This window comes from Oncorhynchus clarkii, chromosome 13 (genome assembly GCF_045791955.1).
Source record: "Oncorhynchus clarkii lewisi isolate Uvic-CL-2024 chromosome 13, UVic_Ocla_1.0, whole genome shotgun sequence".
Lineage (NCBI taxonomy): Eukaryota > Metazoa > Chordata > Actinopteri > Salmoniformes > Salmonidae > Oncorhynchus > Oncorhynchus clarkii.
Genome location: NC_092159.1, coordinates 21,770,504 through 21,794,042, shown reverse-complemented (window position 1 = coordinate 21,794,042; position 23,539 = coordinate 21,770,504). Strand labels below are relative to the sequence as shown.

Below are 23,539 nucleotides of genomic sequence, written 5' to 3'. Positions count from 1 at the left end.
TGATGACTTTTCTTCTACAGGCCTGAACGTTCATAGCATGCTAAAACACGAGGTCCTGGTCCTCACCCTGGAAGCAGTGAAGTTTCTGGAAAACAAGCTGCTTTGGCACGACGAACGCTTCACACCGCTGTACCCCTTCAAACTCCCCTACACTGACCTGCCTTGAAGGCACACCGTCGTGTAACATATTCAATGATACAAATGTTTGTCATGCCTTTTAATATGTTCAATAAAAACTTGTGAATTAAATGAATGTCAATGATAAAATATATGCAAACTGGTGATTAAAAGAGAGCCTATTTAAGGCGTCAAGTACATAAGGCCTAGAGTCGATAGTTGTTTGGCGGTAGGAGTCCATTGGCCAAGTCATGTCGTATTTCCCATCTCAGGGCGGAGCGTTTCTTCTCTGTAGGCACCACGTAGGTGTTTGGCACAAATACTCTTCGAGGCTTCGGCTGGGGGAAACCATACAAGTTGTCAATGTTTTCAGTCATTGCAAGGTATTCACCCCCCCCACATACAAAAACATTGTTTATATATTTTTCATTAGGCCATGTATAACCCATGTCTGTGGTTTCCAGGGAGTAGCACAGCTCAGTGGTTTTACTTTTTCCTGTTCAAATTCTTTAAAAGTGGACCCTTCCTTGAAGTAATCACTAATTTCTCATGACTAGAAAGGTGGAGTCCTTGCGTTCACCTGTCCAACCATGTCTAATCAGCCATTTAGGAATGTGATTGGTTAATGATTAGTGGGTGTGGACCCAGTGACAGGTTTGAGTCAAATAAGAGGAGGCAGGTTGGCTAGCGGGTATAAAATAACAGGTCCCAGATTCAACACCTGATGCTGATTTTGTTTTCTGACTCTCGTTTTTATAGAACAGTGGGTTGGGCTTACAGCGATTAATGGTGAAAAGGCATGCCTGGTGCATTGCCCCCAAGTGGCAGAGAGCGTAACATGGGTTGCAATTACACATTCTCTATCAACTTGGATTACTTGAATAAAGGTAAAATGTGGTTATGCCCTCAGAACAACATTGAATCAGAAACACATCAGTCCCGTCTTCTCTATATTAGGGGAAAGAGGAATCAAAAATACTTGGTCCATTTGCCTTACAGTCCACAGAAATGTGTCTTAACACACACTGGGCATCAGGATACTAAAAGCAATTTCTTGAAATATTGAACGTTGACATGCATAATTTATGCGGGACTGTGTCAAACATGGCATGGACGAATTACATTTTTTTTGGGGGGGTGGGTCCATTTAAGGAATTTTCTGACCTGAAATAATGAATGACAGGATGGTTACAAGATTATAAATGAAGCATACTCACTGGTAGAGGTTGGTACGCAAGCTGTTCCTGAAAATACAAAGAGTGATTCATTCAGACATTATGGTCATGCATCATTACAATTCAGCATTTGTCCACTACATGCAAAAAGTGGTCTTCAAATAAAGTATGTAAGCCAAGAGTTTGTTATGGAGAAGGTGTTCATGCATACCCTGATTTCCCAGTGCAGTGCTTTCCTATCCTTCTCTCCTGGCGCCTTGAACATTTCCCAGTCCTGCTTGTACTGGAAATACCTTTGGAAGATAGGGAACAATATGAAAATGTAGCACAGATCCACAGCAGTAATCTTTCAAAAGATGTATACTGATTATTTAGACATTTCGGTAATTATCCTCTTACTTTGCCACTGGGTCTGTCTTCTTCAGGCTTCTGGTGTGAGGGTGATCCATCACTGGGCGGATAACTGCAAGAGCAGACATGAGTGACTACGTTTAACTGGGGCACATTGCAACAGGACAGTGAGCACGATGACGTGTAACAGCAGTGTGGGTACTTACACGACTTGGGCCGGGGTCTGATGTCACTCTCGCTCTGAGATCTGGCCTGTAAGAGATTTAAACTACATTTGTTTTCAACAAACATACATGTATACCCTTTGCAAAAATTCTCAAAAAAGATCCTGGACGTGAGGATAAATTATATTTATTCCAAAAACATCACACCCTACCTCTTCAAAGAGTATCCTAAATAATCCCACAGCACCCCCCTCATGAACTAACACTATCTCCCCTCTTACTAGCTCAGACTTTTCTGATAGCTACTTTGAGGAAAAATGTACTTACTATGACTGTGATATGTGGTTGTCCCACCTAGCTATCTTAAGATGAATGCACTAACTTAAGTCGCTCTGGATAAGAGCATCTGCTAAATGACTCAAATTTACCCAAGTTTAATCTTCTGAGATTAATAAACAAAACCGAAGTTAGCTCTCAAAAAGGCAAGAGTACCCACCATGCCTCTGATGTAAGCTTTGAAGGCACTTGGGAGACAGTCTGATTCAGACCTGTCACTCAGACTGCCTGCATCCTCACTCTCCAGCTCCGACTCCTGGTGGGTGGACATGGACACATGAATCCCTCCCAGACGCTCCCCCAGCCCACTCACTGCACCTGAAAGGGAAACAATTAACACATTAGCTTTAGTTACCACTGTGTAAGGCCATAAGCAATGCTAGTAAGCTCTAGGCAGGTGTTGTATGATCACTAAGCCGGACAGGCCCAGTACATCTCACATTTTAGTTATACAAGTGCTGCAAGAGGGATTATAGTACTATGCACTGGATCAGTGGTTCCCAACCGGGGAACTTGTCCCCCTAGTGGTACTTGGCCTATCCACAGGGGGAAAGGACTCATGAGACCATAGGCTTACTGGTAAAATGCACAAGGGGGTACTTCAGGGGCAAAATTCAGTTGGTGGTACAGTAACCGAAAAAGGTTGAGAACCACTGCAAATAAAATTTCAGGCAAGGTCTTTCACTTTGTTCTCATGTACAGGGTGTCAGTCCATTTGGCACATACTTGAACTAAGAGGATGTTACCTATGGAAATTGAATTTTCATACTATATTAGGAACAATAGACCGGATATGCGGTTTACCCCTTTTGTGTCTTCTGTTATCCTCCCACTCTTCATAAGTCTTAGTAGACTTGGAATCAATTAACTTAAAATCTTTATTGCTCGTCGGCGACTCCAAATCCTCCCACTCCTGCTCATCCTCCGCTCCTTTCCTCACTATATCCTTCTCCAGTGGGCCTCTCATTGTCTTTGCACTCAATGAGAGAACTTTCTTCGGGACATATCCCATCTAATACTGCCTTGTCATTTTTAGTCATTTAGCCTCCTTACTGTCACCATCACAATTGGCTAGCGACTGGTCATCCTCATTGTCATATCGCATCTCAGGAAGGCCCTGGTTTTCTCTGTCAAACTCAGCTATGGTACAGTCGTCTCTATAGTCTTCTCCCTCCGGGTCATCCTTAGCTGAAGAGTCTGGCCTGTAGGTGCCATAACCAGATGTCAGTAAGCTCAGCACCGGGCTCCCAGTACGAGTGCTGTAACCCTCCTCATCAATCTTTTCCCTTTTCGCCCGGCTTAGCCCTTTCTCCTCTACGCTCCTCCTGTTCTGTTTCCTTTGGATCCCCCGCGACAGGTGGCTCCTCTTGTGTGTGTTCAGTGGTGCTGTTGTGCTCTGTATCTTCCTGGTTGTATTGCTCAACCTTCTCCTCTCCGTCAGACCAGAAAGCGGAGTTTAGGGAGCTATTCCCGTCCTCACTCTCTTCGTCCCACTGACTGTCGTACATTTTATACATGGTAGCGAAGGGTAAGAAGCCTCCTTATGCTGCTGCTGTGGGGAGTGTGTGGTGATCTGCAGAGGCAGATGGCTAAAGAGTAGTGCTAAAAGGATTACACCTTGTGGTCTCAAAGTTGCTCTACATTGCCACCTGTTAGAGGCTGGTCGCCAGAGGAACTGCAACTCCACAATGCTGTGTGATGCTTGTCAAAAAAGTCCATGTGTAGTCTAGCACTAGGCTTTGTTTGTCAATATCAACAGTACATTTCCAATAGCGCTTAACGAACATATTCACAGTTGAAAATCTTGTGACATTTGTTCCCAAAACAGACACGTCAAACATTTCCAAACCAACAATCATAAAAGACAGGCTTAGCTTGCACGTTAAACCAATATTGTACTCACGGTCTCTTTTGTCAACAGTGCTGCTTTGCTCCAAGAGTCTTGATAAATCCATAACGTGTGGAACTTTTTACTTTAAATGCAGTGGCTTTCGAATAGCCATGGGAAAACCAGTTGCAAGATTTGAGCCACAAATCCAAAATCCCATAGAAAGTCAAGAATCCAATGGCTTTAAACTTTAAATGTTTAATATATGTAGAATCCAAAATGATAAGTGCAAGGTAAACAAAGGTTCCAATATTCCATTTAAATTAAAATATCAAGGTAAGACGTATGTGGGTCCCAGTAACCCAAACATTTGCCATAACTAGCAGGCCCTACTTCTTGTCTCTAAATACCAAATGAACCTATCTGGGCGAGCCTGTCCATACTTGAATTCTGGCATAATTGACCTATTCTCATTCAAATCATAAGACCACATAACCAAATTAATATATACACACCTTATATAGAAATTAAATGAAGTTATTTTAAATGGAACAATATGACCTAATAAACAAATATTTGCATAACCAAAGAAATAGAAACTGGCTCCAACAACAGGCATCTGAAAACTAAATACAATTATATACCCTGTGGTTCGGATCCTGGGTGCTGATTGGCTGAAACAGCATTTCAGCCATGTGTATATCAGACACTATACTTGTCTACTGTTCTATTTATGTTGGTAACCAGTTTATAATAGCAATAATATACCTTGTGGGTTTGTGGTGTATGGCCAATACACCATGGCTAAGGGCTGTATCCAGGCACTCCACGTCATGCCTAAGAACAGCCTTTAGCCGTGGTATATTTAAGCAATAAAGAGTTGTGGCCAATATACCACACCTAAGGGTTGTTTTGAGACACGACACAAACCGGTTTCCAACAGAAATATAACAGTAAACAAGTAGTTGTGTCATACCCGTGGTATATTTAAGCAATAAGGCCCGGGGAGGTGTGGTACATGGCCAATATACCACTGCTAAGGGCTGTTCTTAGGCACAATGCAACGTGGCATGCCTGGACACAGCATGTACACATGGTATATTGGCCATATATCAAACCCCCGAGATGCCTTACTGCTACTATAAAATGGTTACCAACATAATTCGAGCAGTAAAAGTAATTGTTTTGTCATACCCGTGGTATACGGTCTGATATAACACGGCTGTCAGCCAATCAGCATCCAGGACCCAAACGGCCCAGTTTATAATGGCCAACATACCACACCCCCTCAGGCCTTATATTTTAAATATAGTACTCCTAAGACTTTTTTCATAAATAATATCATGCATAACATTATTGAATTACCTGAATCTTCACTATGTGTTGATTCATCGCAGACGTGAACTTGGCCTTGATGTTTCCTTTAGGAAGAAACAGAGTGAGGTTGACTCAAGTATCCTCAATAGCACACGTGATCATTATAGTCTTTACAAAGGAACACACGTGATCATTAGTCTTTACAAAGCCATACATGTGACCATTATAGTCTTAACAAAGCCATACATGTGACCATTATAGTCTTTACAAAGCCATACATGTGACCATTACAGTCTTAACAAAGCCATACATGTGACCATTATAGTCTTTACAAAGCCATACATGTGACCATTATAGTCTTTACAAAGCCATACATGTGACCATTATAGTCTTAACAAAGCCGCCTGATGTAAACTTACCGTACCTAAGGACTTTCCTCTTAATAAAGGGTCTCCCATGCGCTCCTGTGTCTCGGTCTGGTGTGGACGACTGACTGGCAGCGAACGATGACTGCTGGAGGTCAGTTAGGTCTGGATCCACTACCAGCCTATTAGGGGCTGTTGAGGGGCGCTGGTACTTGGGGGCAACAGAGTGCTGAGTGTAGGAGTCATACTCCTGTCTGGCATCATAGTTACTGTTGTCTCTGCTGTATGTGGAGGTTAGCACCTGGGTGGAGCACAGAACAAAGTAACATGCCATTCTAGTATTATTATTATTATTATTATTTACATATAAATGCAATACAGCTAGCTTATCTGCTGGATGAAGGGGGACGAATGATCTGGGAAAAGAATGTGTGAATATATACCCGTCTTTCATGGTGTGATGGACCAGCCTGCGCAAACACATTTCTGAAGGCTGCGGTGTTATCATGATGTACTGTTAGGGGGGAAAAACAAGGAAATTACAATTAAGAGACTCAAGCAGAACCACACCGCTCATCAAAAGGTGCAACCAACAGAAAGGCTAAGTTCATTGTTAAAACCCATAGGAACCATAGGATCCCATGGCTCTAAGATGAACTTAGCCTTAAGATGCTTTTGGGAAACCAGGCCCAGTTATATTTGATTATGTAGTGGACATGAGAACACGTACAGTGATCTCACCTTTAACCTTGGTGACTGCAGGAGGACTTTTGAAGATGGTGCTTTGAGATCTTGTAGAGTTCAATTCACTGGATGAGTGGCTCTTAGATTTTTCATGTCGGATCAGTTCATCTAGGTCTATATACACGTACACACACACACAAAGTTGCTTCTCCACCAATCTGACAGCTAACTTGCAGCGTGAACGTCACAAAACATCACAGTGATTTCAGATTTAGTCAGCATTTGGTCATTAAAATGAAGGCCTATATTTTCTAATTCTATCAACCCACCTCTTTTGAATTCATGTAGTCTGTGTCTTGGTATGTTGTTGTAACCAAGTGCCTCCAATTGGTGTTGTATTTCATCTTCTGAGAAATCCAACCTTTCCATTTCCTGAAAAATAATTGTCCCATAAATGTAATATAAGCAAACGTAAGTAGTTAGTAGGTGGATAGTTAGATGGATAGCGTGATACTGCTAGATAGATAGGTACATGAGAAATGATGGATAGCAGAGAATAATGATGGAAGTGATCGACTAAAACCAGCAACAAGTTGTCAGTTAACTTCAGGCTAGACAACCACCAACCAAACTCTCGCTACAATCAACCAAACGTTCATGATCTCTCCCTTATCTAGCTAGCCCAAATCCACAAAAAGGATGAACGCTAGCAACTAACGTGAGCTTCAAATACTCGTTAAATGGCCAGTTAACGTTAAGTAAGCAACGTTATAATACAACTAGCTAGCTAACTTAGCACGCTAGCAGGATGACAAAGACAGCAGTTCAACACAACAGGCCATTTTGCCAATGCTAACATTGATTGATCAAATGTGTTTTACCTGTACAGTGTGAGCTTCTTAGTATAAATGCGTAACGTTAGTCATGTCTATTTTGCAGCACAATTATTGAACTGAAACAGTTGGCTAGTTATTGCTTGTATTTTCAGTACCAAGACAACAACACAGCCGTTGTTCGAAAAAAACGACTTGCTTTAAAAACGACGCCCTTTCTGAATTTTCTTCGGTGGATTTAACGCTGTCCAGAAATATCGCCGCCTTGTGCAAGGAAGACCGTGTGGATACCCTGGCAATGCAGTCAGTGCCTAAGTTGATGATGCCTTTACAAGATTTTGTCTGAAATGTTTGTGTGCTCGCCAGTTTGCGGTCCTTAGCCATCCCCATGTGGAAAATGAATGGGGAAAGAATAGGGTTTGGGAAAAAACGCCGAAAATATGGTCTGAAGTCAACATGATTAGGAGCACGTATGCATTTTGTTCTGAGATAATAGCAGTCAGTTAACATGACCTTTGTGAATTATGAAGCCTTTATGTGATATATGTATTTTTTATTATTATTATTGCATAAATTATGCAAAAATCACAAAAAGTGATGTTAGTTTATGACGATTATTCCATAGAACAAAACGCATACACTTTCTTAAGCCTGTTTATCACAGACCTTATTTTAGGCGTTTATCCAAAAACGCCATTCATTTTCCTCAAAGGCTTTGTCCAACGAACCATGGCGGACTTAGTGCCTACAAAAAATACGACATTACTACTGTATTTCTCTCTATGAGATGGCTATGTAAAAAATAAGCATTAAAGCAAGTCAATCAAAATTGACAATGTAATCAGTGGGGATATGTGTTTGTTGAATAATAGATCTCACTCACGTTCATTTATTGTAGGCCGCCAACAATGTCTAAAATCAAATCAGGCTGACAGATTTAAATTCATTTTGCTCATTTACAAACTCTATGTTGAAGAAATATTGCATCGATGAATGCAACAGCAACATCATTTATGTTGTATGTTATACATGTGCAGAAGTAAGCTAGGTTGGATTTGTTATTTATTTTTAATTTTTACAATATGTAATAAACTGTTGGAATACAAGCGTTTAGTTGACAAACTACAAGTAAGCGAAAGTTGCAGGTATTTATACATCTTGAGAGAACATTATAAATCCCACCCTTGTCTCACAGAGAAACCCTCGCCTTGTGCGCACCTTCCATCCCTCCTCCAACCACTTTCCAGCTCTCCAGTCCATCATGAATAAACATTCATTTTAATAGTACATGGTACCTTTCAGTCTACTGTGGGGTTCAGTTGGGGAATATTGTGGTCCGTAAATCCCAACTAATCCGGGAAAAGGGACTTTTTGCGAATTCCTTGTCTTTGGGACGACCATGACTCGCGCCAGGATGTATCGGGAGTCATTACTGGTGATTTTATTGCAAATCATCCTTATTTGCTCCGCTCAGGTAAGTCACAAAGTACGGCTATTTTCTTCTCAAGTGGTTCACATAGATTTGTTTGCCACCCACAATGTATGACTGGTTTGTAATGACAGGCATGTATGACTGCTTTTCTTCATATTATATTGTCCTGTGTTATTGGGATGGAATTTCCCATGGATGGGATAGGCTGGGATGCTCAGACTCCCAAATGATTTGAAACACCTTCTATGCATTTACAGATTCGTTGAATCATATAGTTGACATATACATTAGACCTACCATAATATGCCTATTGATTAGTGGACTATTTCTTTCTTTTGTAAATAGCTGCATGATTTAGAGGTGTGTGTAGGACAAATAACTACCTGTGCCGACATATGGAACCAATAGGTTGGGAATCTCAACAAAAATATTCTCAACATATGTAATTACATAGAGTGGTCCCTTGTATAGTGGATAAAGGCTTGTGGTTTTCTTTTCTTGACCTTACTTCCCACAAAATGACTGATTTCACACAATGGATCTTTTTGTGTGAGGTGACCAACGGACCGCCAACAGCTATGATTTGGAGCTACATTTCATTTAGTGTATTTATGTATTGTGTATTTATCCACAGAGGGGCCTGGTCGGTCCCAGAGGCCCCGCAGGACCCCCTGGTATAGCAGGAGTGCCTGGAGTTGACGGCATTGATGTGAGATATCTTTTGATTTCATATTTTATTCTTTATTTGTGTCATTTCAGGCTTTAGACTCATCTTTTGTACAGCACCTCACCTGGTATAGACCAACATTAATTGTGTTATTCTATCATTTTAAACCTAATGTGGATTTTTACGTGGTTATTGAATAAATATTCATTTTTCTATTTCATTTCAGGGAGACAGAGGGGACGATAACTTCACAGAAGGCGGCCCTGTGAGTAGACTATCATTTCCTTTGCCATAACCTACCAATAAATGGTTGATACATTTTAGCATGGTATTGAAATGGGCACTCTGTTCCTAGGGCCCTGATGGGGAAGACGGCAAACCAGGAACTCCCGGAACACCCGGCCTACCAGGGGCAGACGTAAGTTACACAGAATACACACATTTACCACCAGTTTGTTATTCATACTCCCAAAGCAGGAAAGCTTAGTGCAAAATCAGATAACAGACTTCATTGAGTCTATTGAACATCTGTAACTTCTGAAGCTCAAGGGGCTGTGGTTCTACTGCTGTGTCAGTCATTTATATTGGCTCATGAGCAAAAGGTTTGGGGGGGGGGGGGGGGGGGGGTCAGTGGGATACATCAACCTGGGTATTTAGAGAAGAGAAGAGGGGAATGCTTCAAATCGCTTCCTTACTGAAACAGGGAAACAGAGGTCCTTTTGTGTGAGTCGGGGGGTGCAGGGGATTTGGCCGCCCAGTGATGGCTGACAGGAAAGAACTGTATGCTGGGAAAAGTGGAACAGAAGGGCCACAATGTGTGTGCTGTCCGTTTGGACCATAATGCTGAATATGGTGTCTGGCAGAGTAGGGGGTGTCCAGGTGTGTTGAGGTATGCACTAGTTTTGGCTGGGTAGCTCTCTATTCTCTTTTGTTTAGTGAATAGTGATCATATTTTTAGGAATAGCAAATACCTTGATAACACTGACTTCAAGTAACGAACTATAATAAAAAAAAGTCTGTTCCTGATTAAAATGATTCCTGATTTCTGTTCTTTGTTGCCTGCCAAAGCTATTGACTAGTTAGAGAGTGGTAGTAGTTCCTTGATCTTGAGGGGATAGTTCAGAGCGTCTTCTCTTTTCAATCCATTGATTCAAGCTTGGCGGAGGACTAGTTAGCCTGGTTAAGTGACCTCCTATGGTTTATGTAGCTGGTGGAAGAGGAGGGGCTAAACAGTGTGAGAGAAGACACACCCATTTTTAGTCTTATAATTGCTAAATTACTGTACAGGAAACAAGGTCATCCATGAAATGTCAATGATGAAATGTACTTTTATGTAGACTAAATATGCAATGGTTTAGTTAGTACATTGTTTAGTTAGTGCATTGATCACATACTGTGTCATATATTATCTTCTTCTCAGAGAGTACTGTGTCAGCAACTCAGTGTTGGAACAGTTCTATTTGAAATCAATTTATTTCAGGAATTGAGGAATGGATGGATTGTTTCTAATGAATACTTTCACAATCATGTCCTTCTATAATTTCCCAGGAGTCCCATTGAATACTTGTAAAGAACAAAATATAAAATATCCCACTAAGAATGGGTAACGAGCATGAAATGACTTCTTTCACTGGAGGGTATAAGACACATATTGACGTTTTTATATAGTTTACTCATGGACATTCATATTTCTGTGTGGTTGATATAAGCTTTGTTTCCTCTATAGGGTGCCACTGGACCTGTTGGGGGTCTCGGCCCAGATGGGCCTCCTGGACCAAAAGTATGTTTTCTTTATTTGAAATCAAATGTATCCATAACCTCCCTATCTGTCTAATATCTATATTGCCGAAATATAATGCATGTACACTCTCAGTACTCGGTGAGTGGAGGCTGGTCAGAAGAGTATGAATGAGAAAATATCTGTATGCTCCAAAGCAATGAAAGGTTGAGATTATTTCGCTGCCATGTTATTGTCATCACCAACCATCTTGTGTGCTTCTCTATCAGGGGGAACCCGGAGAGGCTGGGGAAGTCGGGGAGATTGTAAGTAAGCGTGGTTAACTAAATGTGTTAACAGAATGAATGTATAATAGGGATGTAATAGGGATATTGTCCATTATGAGATACAGTTGAAGTCGGAAGTTTACATACACCGTAGCCAAATATTTATACTCAGTATTTATACAATTCCTGACATTTAATCCTGGTAAAAATTCCCTGTCTTAGGTCAGTTAGGATCACCACTTTATTTTAAGAATGTGAAATGTCAGAATAATAGTAGAGATAATTATTTATTTCAGCTTTTATTTCTTCCATCACATTCCCAGTGGATCAGAAGTTTACATACACTCAATTAGTATTTGGTAGCATTGCCTTTAAATTGTTTAACTTGGGTCAAACATCTCAGGTAGCCTTCCACAAGCTTCCCACAATAGGTTGGGTGAATTTTTGCCCATTCCTCTTGACAGAGCTGGTGTAACTGAGTCAGGTTTGTAGGCCTCCTTGCTCGCACACGATTTTTCAGTTCTCCCCACAAATTTGCTATGGTATTGAGGTCAGAGCTTTGTGATGGCCACTCCAATACCTTGACTTTGTTGTCCTTAAGCCATTTTGCCACAACTTTGGAAGTATGCTTGGGGTCATTGTCCATTTGGAAGACCCATTTGCGACCAAGCTTTAACTTCCTGACTGATATCTTGAGATGTTGTTTCAATATATCCACATAATTTTTCTTCGTCATGATGCCATCTATTTTGTGAAGCGCACCAGTCCCCCTTGCAGTAAAGCACCCCCACAACATGATGCTGCCACCCCCGTGCTTCACGGTTGGGATGGTGTTCTTCGGCTTGCAAGACTCCCCCTTTTTCCTCCAAACATAACGATGGTCATTATGGCCAAACAGTTCTATTTTTGTTTCATCAGACCAGAGGACATTTCTCCAAAAAGTACGATCTTTGTCCCCATGTGCAGTTGCAAACCGTAGTCTGGCTTTTTTATGGCGGTTTTGGAGCAGTGGCTTTTTCCTTTCTGAGTGGCCTTTCAGGTTATGTCGATATAGGACTTGTTATAGGTCTACAATTTTTTTCTGAGTTCTTGGCTGATTTATTTTGATTTTCCCTTGATGTCAAGCAAAGAGGAACTGAGTTTGAAGGTAGGCCTTGAAATACATCCACAGGTACACCTCCAATTGACTCAAATGATGTCAATTAGCCCATCAGAAGCTTCTAAAGCCATGGAATCATTTTATGGAATTTTCCAAGCTGTTTAAAGGCACAGTCAACTTAGTGTATGTAAACTTCTGACCCACTGAAATTGTGATACAGTGAATTATTAAGTGAAATAATCTGACTGTAAACAACAGTTGGAAAAATTACTTATGTCATGCACATAGTAGATGTCCTAACTCACTTGCCAAAACTATAGTTTGTTAACAAGAAATTTGTGGAGTGGTTGAAAAACGAGTTTTAATGACTTCAACCTAAGTGTATGTAAACTTTCGACTTCAACTGTAGCCTCTACGGTAATCATGCAGAAATGACCAAACATAATCTGGAAAGGGATCGACCTCACTTGTTTCCGTGGATTGTTATACTACCATAGGGATGAGACCATCCCCTCCAAGGACTTGTCTTACTCATCCACTGAAATGACTGGACATCTGGAATAGGCTACTCCCTCTCAAGGACCATATAACGATAGGACACACCCATAAAATGGTCTAATGCTGCGTTCATAACCAAGTGGGAAGGTGGTAATTACCAGTTGTGGATTTATAAATACGAGTTGGGTGCATTCACGTTTTGGGAAATATTATCAAACATGGAGATCAATAGAAGGCTTGTGATTGTTTAGCAAATTTCTGCCCATAAAAATTATATATTGAGCTGCTTTTACTTTCTAAATTAAAAGGAAGGTGAACAGAATACATTTTCTATCAACAATGTGTATTTTTTTTCTTAACATAAACAACAACTGCTCAAGATGCCGCAATGCTTGCTGTCTTGTTTGTTGACAAATGACACCAGAGAGGTGCAAGTGAAAACCTCGGAGCACGGGGATAATAGATGAGTTTCCCACTAGTAATTACCAGTGGATTTTCCACAGTTGTATGCTGGTATTTGCAAAATTCTGAGATGTTCTGAACTCAGCATTCTCTAAGAATTGTACACACACACCCATTAGTTGATCTGAAATCATAGATTAAATGAATACGCCCACCTAGGATATGACAATTATAAGGGCATACTGTGACATACTATAAGGACGGATTTATTGAAATGGCATTGTTTAAAATGGTGCCTTTTATAACTGTACCCTTGTTACTGCATTGATGAACTTGTTGATACAGACAAATGAAACTTTACCTCAGTTTTACACCTTCAAGCCTCTCCATGAATTCTCTCTTGTCTCCCACAGGGCGAGGGACCTGATGGGCCTGATGTGAGTGCTTTTACTATTGGTCCCACACCTGAATGAGGAAGAATGTATTTAAATACAAGAGAATACAGTACATTAGTACTGTGTCATGTCCATTTTGTTTTGCTGACAGGGAGCAGCTGGTGCACAAGGGTTGGTGGGCGAGCTTGGCAAAGTCGGAACCCCAGTGAGTACTGACTGCTTTTTTTTTTATCATTTAGAAAAACGATGGCTAGATACACAGGGCTTCCAACTTTTTCGATATCTTATTATATTGCAGTCAATACTTCTAACTTGTTAAATTATTGCATTCATTTACTTGTAAAACGTATTATTATTATTTATAGGGATCACTGGGAAGGAGGGGGCCAGTGGGGCTTCCCGGACCTGCAGGGCCCAGGGTAAATATATTTATTTTCATGATCATTTAGTTCCATATTAGTGTTGTCATCCTTAGTACAGTTTAAAACCCACTTGAGTCCCATGTGATGTAATAGCTGCATAGTTCTGTGTGCCATGAAATGTATTAAAGGGGAGCCAATTTACAGCATCCTGTACATTTTTAAGAGCACTGCAGCAACCAACCTGTATGACAACCAGCCCCAGTTTTGCCGACAACAACTTCAAAGACAGAAATGTCATTAAAATTGTGTTTTTCTCTTTTTCTCCCCAGGGTCTTCCTGGAGTGTATAAAGGGGAAGACCTGGTAAGGCGTTCACAAGTTTCCTTTAAGGGCACCACAGCTATGCATGTGTACGGAGCCCCCCTGTGGCAGGGCTCTTAGATGACCTCAAATAGGCTTTACTTGTGTTTTTCAGTGTCCCAATGCCTGTCCTTCTGGTCTTAACGGATATTCTGGCCTCCCAGGCATGAAGGTGACTATATAACAAATACTTATACTATACTAAGGTTGGTCGTTGATACTAATATACTATAGATGTTGATGCTGTATCTTGTCAGTGAAACTAGCTTGCATATAGCTGTAACATTGTATGGTTTCTCTTTAGGGCCACAAAGGGGTAAAAGGAGAGTCTGGTGAGCCTGGAAAGCAAGGACACAAGGTAACCTCTCTCCCTTTTTCATCCCAATAGAATATCAACAAATACACTAAAGGTCAATAATAATGATTGTGATATTTGTTTGATGTTTTCTACAGGGAGAAGAAGGAGACCAGGCAGGAGAGGGCGAGATGGGAGCTCAAGGACTACCAGTAAAATATTTGAATATATTCTCTCACAAATTCGTATCAATATGAATGTGCCATTCACAATGTGGCTATGAAAAAAATGGCTTCTTCCTCTCTCTCTTTTTCTCTCTCTCTCGTTATCTCTCTCTCTCTCACACTATTCTCTCTCTGCTGAGTGATTTTAGGGCCAAGGGGGACCCAGGGGAATAACAGGCATGATGGGCCTCAAAGGTGACAGGGTAAGGGTCATGAGGTCACACATTGCTTGACATCATCGGATGATTGCCCAAGATGAGCTATGTACTGTATATTACTGCCATCCTCAGCGGGTGCAAAATTGCTGTAAAAAATGACTTCAGCTTGGCCTGTTTCAGCACTGCCAAACCTCAACATCCCACAACTTATGTTTGAGCACACTAGTAAATGCATTAAAAAAAGGTATATTTGGCATCTGAAATGTGTTTGATAACAGGGACCACGTGGAACGTTTGGAGACCTCGGTCCCCAGGGAATTCAGGGTGGCTCAGTAAGTGCCAGTCTTATTTTTAACACCATGACGTTCACCTCTTTTTCACCATGACCTCTTTGCCACCACTCACATTACAGTAACATCTCAACTTATTTTCTACTATTTTGGTTTAAGAAATGTGTTTTTCCGTTTTTAGGGTGACGTGGGCCAAAGAGGATTAGTGGGCGAGAATGGACCAAACGGGGGTCAAGTAAGTACTAAAACATCACACCGTCATATATATAATATATTATCACTGTTATATCATCATTATTATTATTACTGTTATATTATCACTGCAGAACAACAGAGCACATGGTCATTCACTTTCAAAAGCAAAAACCTGCCGCCAATTCATACAGGTGCACTCTATCTATCAAATAATGTACAGCATAAAGACTTTTACTCACTGTGTGTTGTTTTGCAGGGGGCCCGAGGGCCACAAGGAATAAGGGGCCTTCCAGGGGGCAAAGGGGAGCCTGTAAGTATTGTACACACCACAGCCTTACCAAATCTGATTTATTATCTCATCTGTGACATCTATGACAGTACACACAGCACAAGCTTATGTTCATGGACTCCATACAGCTGACTCAATACACATGCCATGAAGCTAATCTTATTTTTTAACGCTCAACTTCCCTGTTCTTTCTCAGGGTCTTGCTGGACCCGATGGACGTGAAGGAATCCCCGGATTGCCAGCATCTAAGGTACAGCTCAAACTGCTGTTCAAAGACATAGGCTAAATGAGGATGTACATACAGGAAATAAGTGAGATTGACATGCTGTTGTTTTTCTTTCTATAATTTTAAGGGTATTACTGGGAAAGTTGGCAGTCCAGGTGATGCTGGGCTCCAAGGACTCCCTGTAAGTGTGACCTCTGACCCCTTGCATCTCTGATTCACCATATCCATTCTACATTTGTATTTGTTCGGGTTTGTTTGGCTGTTCATTTGTTTTGATGTGATTCTCGCCATAGGGTTTGCCAGGCGCTTATGGTCCTAAAGGAAAAAGTGGCGAGATGGTAGGGGAACATTATAAATGTATGAATAAAACCAGTTATTGACCATACAGTATATGAATCTCTATTGTGGAGAATCTTATGTTTTCCTCTCTTTGTTACTAGGGTAACTCTGGCGACCCCGGTTCTGTAGGACTAATGGGGTCTCCTGGGAAATCCGTAAGTCAAGAGAAAGTCTAATGATGAATTTTAAATCACATGAATTGACAGTGATGAAACCAAATACTCTGACACAGTATACATAAGTCCCTCTCATACTTGCACCAGTAGCATGAGAGATCTCATGGTGTCTTGATTTGTTTACAGGGGGAACGTGGCGAGCAGGGAGAGGTGGGACCTGTCGGAGCAAGAGGTGGACCAGTGAGTATGTTTTTAAAGAATATGTGATTCAGAAAGCCATAAAACACTATCAAGTTGGATTACTCTTTTCAAGGTCTCGTATGAACTTCAGCCGTTTGAATAAATCATTTGGAGCTGTGTGATTTAGCAACCCTTTTAGGGTTAGGGAATTAGGGATCAAGGTGTAAGCTAAATAACTGAACAATAGAATGAACAAGATCAGCACAAAGCATTTGAACTCTATTGCCACGCACAACCTTTGCTCTATAGTACTATAAGCATTGTTCAACAAGCTCAGAACATCATGTGATTCATTTGGGAAGGTCTTGGACCACTAGACTATAATACATCTGTGATTGAACCCCAATTTCTGCTCTATAACTCCCTACTATTCTTCTCTTATTTCGCTGTAGGGTGAAAGAGGAGTGCGTGGCCCGGACGGACCTGCAGGGGCACCTGGACCCAGGGTAAGTCAACAGCCCAACAGACCCATATAACTGACATACTCATAGCCCCAAAACAAGCCCATCATATGTATCATGAACCACAATGAATAAAGCATTTGACAATTTGTTCCAAACATCCATACAATTACCACTGTATGAACCATGATTATCAAACTGACAAATGAACTAGGCTAAGATGCTGGTGAAATCTGTAACCTGGGTAGTAAACAGGTGGAAGAATAGAAGGAGTTGAGCATCTTCTGCACAAGAATGATGGGGAAAAGCCATGGGAAGTAATGACCAAGTGGCCAAGCACAGAACCCTGTGGTGCTCCAATCATCAGACTTTGTTGTGAGAAAATGCAAGGATTGGTAAGGTAAGATGCAGACAAGGAAATATCGGAGTGAAGCCAGTTCAATTCAGAATACAGAACAGGATTTTGTGGTTTGCAATGTGATGGATTATGATGATACTGTGGTGGGGAAAGAAGAGGAAGACAATAACAGGATGAAGATGGTGTGAAAGAGGAGGAAGAAGAAAACAAAGAGTATGAAATAAATGACCTTCTTTTGGATTGTGCGCTGTGTGGCGAGAACAAAGTCGATGCTGGTCTCTCAACATTAAAATGGTGTCGATATAATTGGATATGTAATTATTCATGCTTACTTTCCTCATATGTTGTTTTCATTACACTGCCTTTCCTGCCCGACCTTTCTTGGAACTAGGACACCGCAGAGTGCAAATAACACAAGCCGCACCTATCCACACCAACAATCTTTTGCTATATATATGTGACATGACATCAGTGTAAACAATGCACTGAGTGTACAAAAACATTAGAATCACCTGCTCTTTCCGTGACTTAGACTGACCAGGGGAATCCAGGTGAAAGTTACGATCCCTTATTGATGTCACTTGTTAAATCCACTTCAATCAGTGTAGATGAAGGGGAGGTGATAGACTAAAGAAGGATTTTTAAGCCTTGAGACACTCGAGACATGGATTGTGTATGTGTGCCATCCAGAGGGTGAATGGGCAAGACAAGATTTGAGTGCCTCTGAGCAGGGTATGGTAGTAGGTGCCAGGCGCACCGGTGTGAGTTTTTCACGCTCAACAGTTTCCTGTGTGTATCAAGAATGGTTCACCATCCAAAGGACATCCAGCGAACTTGACACAACTGTGGGAAGCATTGGAGTCAACATGGGCCAGCATCCCTGTGGAACGCTTTCGACACCTTGTAGAGTCCATGCCCTAGATTAATTGAGGCTGTTCTGAAGGCAAAACAGGGGGTGCAACTCAATATTAGGAATGTTCTTAATGTTCTTAATGTTTTGTACACTCAGTGTGTATCGCTATTATCTGCTATCATTCCATACATATACCATTTAACATGGGCATAGTTACCATAGTAACCATTCAGCTCAACCAAGCTGACTGCCAGTGCCTAAGAGCAAACCCACTCCAAGGAAGTGGGAGCCGTATGCTCTCTCATATTGAACGCGGCAGCCCTTTATAAGCCTCCAGACTGCAGTAATACTGTAATCCGCCGATGAGGGGGCATGAATGGAGTCTTGTTACACTGGTCAATGGGCCCATGGGTATTTCTTCAGAGAGGAGGATTCAGGCCAGGAAAATAGGCTGAAAAAGCCTGAAAGAACCCTCTGTTTCCCAGGCATTCCTTAAACCAGTCGGCCGAGAGTATGCCACAATCAGTACCCACACTTCCAAAAACATCTCATGGAGTGTGCCCCCAATACCCTTTCCAGCTGACCCGTTTAGACATGTTTATTTCCAGTAACAACAAAAAAAAATTTGGTGCAAATGTAGTCAGCTGAAGTTGAGGGGGAGAAGTTTGAGTGTTGCACAGGCAATCCACTGTGTTAAGAGTTTTTGAAGTGTGTATGTATATATATATATATATATATATATTTATTTTTTACAGGGAGGTAAAGGGGATCTCGGGCTTCTTGGTTTGCCTGGCCCTGCTGGCCTGGTTGGACAGAATGGAGACAGGGTAAGGAATAGAAAAGGTGCCACAAAAGCAGAAGCAGAAGTTCATGTGTAAAAGCAAAATATAATTGTCCTATTCCTATCTCTCCAGGGTGCAGTCGGTTTGACCGGTGCTCAAGGAGAACAAGTAAGTTCAATACCGTCTCAACCGACCGAATAGTGCATTCCTACATAAGGGAGGTGACCATATTCTATGTAGCCATCAAATGATGGAAGAAGATGAATGGAGTGAATTCAAATGAGTAACATCAAGCACTAGGAGCTACCAGAAGAGTACAGAAGGCCCCACCAAGGCCTACTTGGGATGGATACATGTTAATGATCCTGTAAGACATGTGTTTTCTCTAACAAAGACATTTCTACTCATTGATTTAGGGAGAAGCAGGTTCAGAGGGCACCGCGGGAGACAGAGGGGACTTTGTGAGTAAATTAAGAAAAAAACGTTGCTGTGCCAAACATTTGTTTGAAAGTGAAAGAGTACTGATTCTGTTTCACTATAGGGTGACGAAGGGGAGCCAGGAGAGAAAGGATCGGTGAGTCCAGTTTATAGCATCGCTTACTGCTACAGCTCTCTGTTGGCATGGACTAGGCCAATTATGTCCAGTACACATAATGTGATACCTGTTTGTCCCAAAATCATAGGGGACTCATCATGATTAGATGCCACAGCTTCATAGAGCTGTCTAATACTAGAGGTCACGTACACGTGAGCATCATCATTTCTCATTACTGAATCACTGCACAGTGTTTGCGCCATGCCAAAAGAAAGCCTTGCACACTGTAGGATTACATGCCTGAAACACATGATCCTAGACCTAGACAGACAGCATTGTCTATCCTCCCAATGGTCCAGTATGTGTAATCCAATTTTACCTTTTGTTTTGAATGAATGCTGAATGCCATTGTGTCGCGCTCTGTCGCTGATTTCAGACGGGCAGACCAGGAGAGACTGGAAACAAAGGGCCGGAGGGCGGCCGGGGCATACCAGGCCCAGAGGGCAAGCCAGGCCAACCTGGACCACGTGGCATGCAGGGAGACAGAGGGGTGCCAGGACTGCCAGGGACACAGGGGCCAGCGGTAGGCCCTTTAACAATTAACCAGATCTGGGGTCCTGAAACAGAGCAGGAGTCAAAGAGAGCTGTTTCGTAGTACTGCACTCATATGGACTAGACTGGAGGAGACAGCAGAATTCACATGATGACTTTGCCCTGTGTTAAAGACATGCTCCCGAACTTTGGCGTCTACTAAGTCTTTTTTGAACCTCCCGTTTTGGGCTGTATGTGTCAATGTGTAGTTCATACATGCATAATCTATGAGAATGACTGTCTTACCTCAATTAGTTACGAAATCCCTCGTTTTGAAAGCGACTGTCTTTCTGGAAGCTGTGCTGCTCCATTTTCCCTACATATTCCCCCATGTGGGACAGCCCCCTAGCAATTCGAGTTCTAGCCAATGAGCTTCAGCCCCTCGCCATTTGAGTGACAGCTAACAAGAGGCACACACAGCAGAGCGAGAGAGATCAATGACGTGTTGCACCTATCTGCACACGTGACATAGTAGGCCATTTTCGTGGACCACTTTTGGCTCATGAGCGCTACATTCAGAACTACTGGCTAAAGAGTTTGCAAAATACCAGAGAATCTCTTTAAGTATGTCCCTGGGCTAAGACATTTCACGAAAAAAGCCTGTGTGGCTAGCTATGAATAGCGTTAGTTACCGGTTAACACCACAATTCTCTCAACAACCACCTGTTTTCCCAGGGGAAAAAACCAAGCGATACACACATCACACAAGTTTGCATGAGGGTAATGCAAGGTAAGTCAAGATCATTTTCATATCAAACTCTTATCCATTTGATATTGGCCATTACTGAACCCATCACATCTGATAAGGCAGGTCCATAGGTTTCATTGAACTGACCCCATCCTTTTCCCTTCCTGTGCCATAGAGCAGCTAGCCCAGCTAGCAGCCAGCCTGAGGAGGCCTGAGACAGGCATCTCTGGACTGCCAGGTCCCCCTGGCCCCCCTGGTCCTACAGGCCCCTCCGGAGAGAACGGCTACCCAGGACTGGACGGGGCCAGAGGACTGCCAGGTCTCAAAGGACCTCCAGGACTACTGGGTCGCAAAGGGCCCAAAGGTTGGTCTCTAAAGAGGGTGGAAATATATCCGAAATGTAATATTATGGCCTAGTTTGTTAAGTTGGCAAGTTGGCTGAAGCAGGCTGGTAGCAGTAGTGTCATGATCTCCATTTGAATAATTAGGATTGTTTGTGCCATCACAAGTGAAGTTCACTACAGCCATCCTGCATCCCTAAATGTCACTTGAATTGATGATCATGTATACGTTCTGCGTAGGTGACACGGGCGACAGAGGAGACAGAGGACCCACAGCGAGAGGGGTTAAAGGAGCACCTGGAGCACCCGGTCTACCAGGTAAAGATACCAGTCACAAGAGGCTTCACACCCACACCATAATAATGAAGGCTATAGCCATAACTACTGTGCTAACTCAATATGCGCCAAGTCTCAATATGCTCAGCATACAGACATGTCTAGCTAGCGTTTTAGAAGTTCCACATTAATTTACAAGTCTCAACCGACCACTCTATCCACAGGTGATCACGGTAGAGCCGCCTATGGCACAGACGGCCGCGACGGCGAGAGAGGGCCACACGGCGTTCCCGGTATTCCCGGCGTTCCAGGGTCTCCTGGTCGTCCTGGCCTCAACGGCTACTGCGAGTCGTCACAGTGTATCCTTCCTATGGTGGCATCACCGATATCTGCGAAAGATTCCAGCATGAAAGGGCCAAATGAGGAATAAGATGTGAGTTGGAGACCCAACGGGTCCCTGAACTGAGGGGCCACAGGAGCCAAACTATTAAGAGACTAATGGAGGAACTAACTAACGTGCCACGGAAGATCAGGGTTGGGGTCAATTCCATTTAAATTCAGTCAATTCAGGAAGTAAACTGAAATTAAAATGTTTCTCATTAAAAAGCAGGAAATGGAATAGAATTGGAATTTCAGTTAACTTCCTGATTTGAATGAATTCAAATTGAAATGAGATGAAAATGTACTCCCAACCCTGTGGAAGAAACATTACTTTGTTTGGTGTGTTTTGACTGGTTGTTTGTGTATTGTTTTATTGTTTTGTTACACAACTCTAAAATGCATTTCAGTATTCTTTAGCTGTTGGAACACCCCTATCCCTCTGACAAAGTTTAGCAAGTTTTTTTTTCTTTCTCAGTTCTAGCTTTTGCCATCTTTGTACTGTAAAATAAAAAGAGCATGGCATTTTTGGGGGCAAACTAATTGTGATATTATTGGGGACTGTAGGCTTTGTTCTTTGTTAAATATGAACCAAGTGAAAACCCCAACAGACCAGACTAACTGTGCTTTAAGCGACAATGTGCCAACCATTTTTAAATCACTGAATTCTGTATGTTTATGTATTAGTGTCAACACCGAGCTTTCATACAAATTACCGGTATACTGTTGGTTCAATGACTTTCATTTGTTTGCGAGTATCTTTGTTGCATATACACTCACCAACCCCTATGCTTTATCGTCTTCCTGATGTAGGATTTGCTTTGTCATGATGACTGTTTTTGTGATGGGAGAACAGTGGGCAGTGTTGTTCGAAGACATATGTAGAAATTGTATATGCCATTCTTATTTATTATAAAAGTCAGAGGAGGTGACATCAAAGGTTGTACAAATGAGAAAATAAAAACATTTTGATAAAGTCCTGCATGTTTTGTATGAAAGACTCCAACGAAAATCCCGCAACATGTTTTTTAGCTAATTTCACACATATCCAGTGGGCCTTATTGAGACATTTTCTGAGGCATGCAGAGTTCTACAGACTCAAATCATTGGATGGTCTGTGGTACAAATATAGCCACAAGGGGACACTAGAAAGCTTGACTGTCCCCATATCTAGAGTGTTAACAACAGCCATTTAAAAAATATCTCCATAAAAGTATTTGATTCATTTGCTGAAAATGCCGTGTGTCTTTGTGCATTAGACTGTAGTTTTCCTATGCAGAAGAAGATGATTGTTATTAAGTATGCCTTGAGGGACATGTAACGAGGTAGGGGAGGGTTGAATCAATAAATGACTCTCCTGTAATTGAGCCCACGCTTCTCATTTAAACCAAAAGCACTTAAGTATACCTTAATTATGGCAAGTTATGTGTCACTAAATGAATTAAACGTACATTATCAGTTTAAAGCCGTTTATAATGGGAAAACCTCTACTGTGACTGCTCACAGCTTATTTTTGTACAGTTAGTCATGTTTTTTGGAAATATTCTAGTATAATTCTTTCATTAGCTGAATTGGT

At 41.8% G+C, this 23,539-nt stretch overlaps 3 protein-coding genes across 4 annotated transcripts in view; 2 read left to right on the top strand and 1 right to left on the bottom strand.

Annotated features, from left to right (window-relative positions):
* LOC139424592 (large ribosomal subunit protein uL4m-like) overlaps nt 1-23,539 on the top strand; it is a 45,634-nt gene that overhangs the window by 3,478 nt on the left and 18,617 nt on the right. The window contains exon 9 of one of the 2 annotated variants that reach the window (XM_071176579.1): nt 21-172. In XM_071176579.1, the coding sequence (XP_071032680.1) occupies nt 21-166 (146 nt within the window). In that variant the 3' untranslated portion in view covers nt 167-172. Of the gene's footprint in view, nt 1-20; nt 250-23,539 lie in introns of those variants that run through there. The other variant, XM_071176577.1, reaches the window with a different exon arrangement.
* Nucleotides 203-7,390, bottom strand: LOC139424591 (centriolar and ciliogenesis-associated protein HYLS1-like). The gene is made up of 12 exons (XM_071176576.1): nt 7,219-7,390; nt 6,667-6,769; nt 6,395-6,511; nt 6,097-6,167; nt 5,713-5,954; nt 5,337-5,392; nt 2,304-2,461; nt 1,850-1,895; nt 1,692-1,755; nt 1,504-1,585; nt 1,335-1,361; nt 203-455 (listed from the first exon to the last, which is right to left on the bottom strand). The coding sequence occupies exons 2-12, from the start codon at nt 6,764-6,766 to the stop codon at nt 324-326; spliced, it is 1,095 nt and encodes a 364-aa protein (XP_071032677.1). The 5' UTR covers nt 6,767-6,769; nt 7,219-7,390; the 3' UTR covers nt 203-323.
* Nucleotides 8,507-22,940, top strand: LOC139424587 (collagen alpha-1(IX) chain-like). Its single transcript, XM_071176571.1, has 32 exons — nt 8,507-8,644; nt 9,237-9,311; nt 9,496-9,534; nt 9,625-9,687; nt 10,996-11,049; nt 11,277-11,312; nt 13,686-13,709; nt 13,819-13,872; nt 14,033-14,086; nt 14,359-14,391; nt 14,504-14,560; nt 14,693-14,746; nt 14,842-14,895; nt 15,057-15,110; nt 15,344-15,397; nt 15,537-15,590; nt 15,807-15,860; nt 16,036-16,089; nt 16,193-16,246; nt 16,359-16,403; nt 16,506-16,559; nt 16,707-16,760; nt 17,153-17,206; nt 19,128-19,199; nt 19,287-19,322; nt 19,571-19,615; nt 19,696-19,728; nt 20,126-20,272; nt 20,956-21,010; nt 21,144-21,332; nt 21,550-21,627; nt 21,810-22,940. Exons 1-32 carry the CDS (start codon nt 8,570-8,572, stop codon nt 22,013-22,015), a joined length of 2,064 nt encoding a protein of 687 aa, XP_071032672.1. The 5' UTR covers nt 8,507-8,569; the 3' UTR covers nt 22,016-22,940.